Consider the following 2,014-nt stretch of genomic DNA (forward strand, 5'->3'; position numbering starts at 1 on the left):
TGTGGTCGAACTGAGAGAGAGAGAGAGAGAGAGAGAGGACTACAAAATGCTAAAGAGAGAGAGAGAGAGCGAGAGAGAGGACTACAAAATGCTAATATAAATCGCCGGAGGGCCTAAATGAAAAATCTCCAACTGCTCGGGTCCCTCCACCTACGTGGGTGCCCTCTCGGCGGTTTTTTGCTTGTCTCGGCTTATTTAGGACCAATCGCCGAGTACAGTGTGCAAACTCTGCGTTTTGCGAGTGAAGTGAGTTTTCGTTTTTTTGAACCGGACATAACCCCTTTTCCATTAACTGAATAACGAAAATACATAGTCTGAAACAGTTAAGAAGGAGACGGGAAAGGAGAATAAAGTGAGTTTTCGTGTCAAGTACAATGGCTAATACTGTATTTATCTCAGCTATAGGTGTAGCTAGCTCTCAGTCGACGGAGACTTAACCAAGTCTGACTTATGGCATAGCACATAAAGAAGAAGAAAGAAAAAGTTAAAAGCAAAATTGGATGGATCTCCACATAAAAAGATCTTACAAATATAGCATCGGTTGGTTGACCACCTTGCACATATGTTTTTACACATATTGAAAATACCGTACAACAATTCTTCCAAGGTCCAGGGTTCATAGAAAAATACAAACATTCAAACTGCGACATTTGTATGAAAACTGGCCCCTTAATTAACGCTCACGGACTGTTAACTGAAACGTAGTACGACGGATCGTGCCTGGCGTAGAAGTACGGCAAAGCGAGAAGGACATGCGACACGGAAGCTCTGTGCTCTAGTTGTCGGCGACGACAGTGCGGATGACCATGTCGGTGTCCTCCGCCGCCGAGGCGCCGCGCTGGAGCATGGACGACTGGCAGAGGACGATCTTGAGCTCCCCGGGCGCGCAGCAGCTCTGCGGCACGGGCTCCACGTCGGTCGACGTCGTCCTCGTGAGCGGGCAACGGTTCTTGAAGTACCCCGCGGGCCCGCGGCACGCGGTGCCTTCGGCGGCCCGGTTGTCCGGAGGGCAGTCGCAGTTGAGGTCCACGGCGCAGCCGAGCGCCGGACACTGCCCACCGCCTGCCTGCGGACTCAACACCATCGGCACGTTGAACCCGTTTACGAGGCTGACGCTGTACGCGGCGAGGTCCAGGTTCCCGCTGTCGTGGACCGTGATCTGCGCGACGGTGGACGGCGGCGCGTCGCCCGTGAAGCACCCGCGCGGTGGCGACGTGCCGTCGTCGCAGCCGGTGCGGGCCGCGACGCGACCTGCCCAGAAGGTGGACGGGAAGGTGAGGGAGAGAATCGCGTTGGTGTCGAGGCGCGCGGCATTGTCAGAGATGGAGGGGAGGCCGGCGTTGGGGGTGACGAGCGGCCAGACGGGGTGCGGGCAGAGGTTGTGGATTGTCAGCTTGGTCGCCGACGAGAAGGCGGCTAGCGCGGCAAGGACGAGGAGGACGAAGGCGAGATCCTTGGCCATGGCAGCTACAGCTACTAGCTATAGCTTGTGTCTTAGAGGCAGGGAAGAGAGAGGAGCGGCTGGTTTCTATACTTTTGTAGGCGAGGCTCGTCGCTCGGGCTGAGTCGCCGTGGAGAAGTTGAGTAGCAGCAGCCAGCTAACTTTTTCTTTTGCTTTTGCTTTTGCTTTTTTCGAGAGAAAGCAGCAGCGGGGCTGGTGTCGTGGGAAGGGGAATGTATCAGGTGCGTCTATCTTTGTGGTGTTATCGGTGACCACGTGTCGGTGCACCAGATGTTCGTAGTACATTTTAAAATGTTTGAAAAACAGGAAACAAAAGTCTATATCAAATTGACACATCATCAAAGTATATTTTTAATAAATTTCATATCAAAATTCAAAAAATTGACCTTTTTTAGGGAAATTCAAAACATTGACCGACATACAAAATGACAAATTTGGCATCAATGTGATAATGGGCCAAATCTAAAGCCCAACTTATGTTGTATACTATTCAGTGTTGAATTTGTCATTTTTTCATCTATGTTTCAAATTTTGATTTGAACATTTGTGACA

General features: G+C 51.0%; 1 protein-coding gene across 1 annotated transcript; it reads right to left on the minus strand.

Moving 5' to 3' along the window:
- Positions 1-536: 536 nt before the first annotated feature.
- On the minus strand, positions 537-1,549 carry LOC123115804 (osmotin-like protein). The gene has a single exon (XM_044536894.1). The coding sequence runs from the start codon at positions 1,460-1,462 to the stop codon at positions 776-778; it is 687 nt and encodes a 228-aa protein (XP_044392829.1). The 5' UTR covers positions 1,463-1,549; the 3' UTR covers positions 537-775.
- Positions 1,550-2,014: the final 465 nt, after the last annotated feature.

This window comes from Triticum aestivum, chromosome 5B, assembly GCF_018294505.1.
Source record: "Triticum aestivum cultivar Chinese Spring chromosome 5B, IWGSC CS RefSeq v2.1, whole genome shotgun sequence".
NCBI classification, from domain to species: domain Eukaryota; kingdom Viridiplantae; phylum Streptophyta; class Magnoliopsida; order Poales; family Poaceae; genus Triticum; species Triticum aestivum.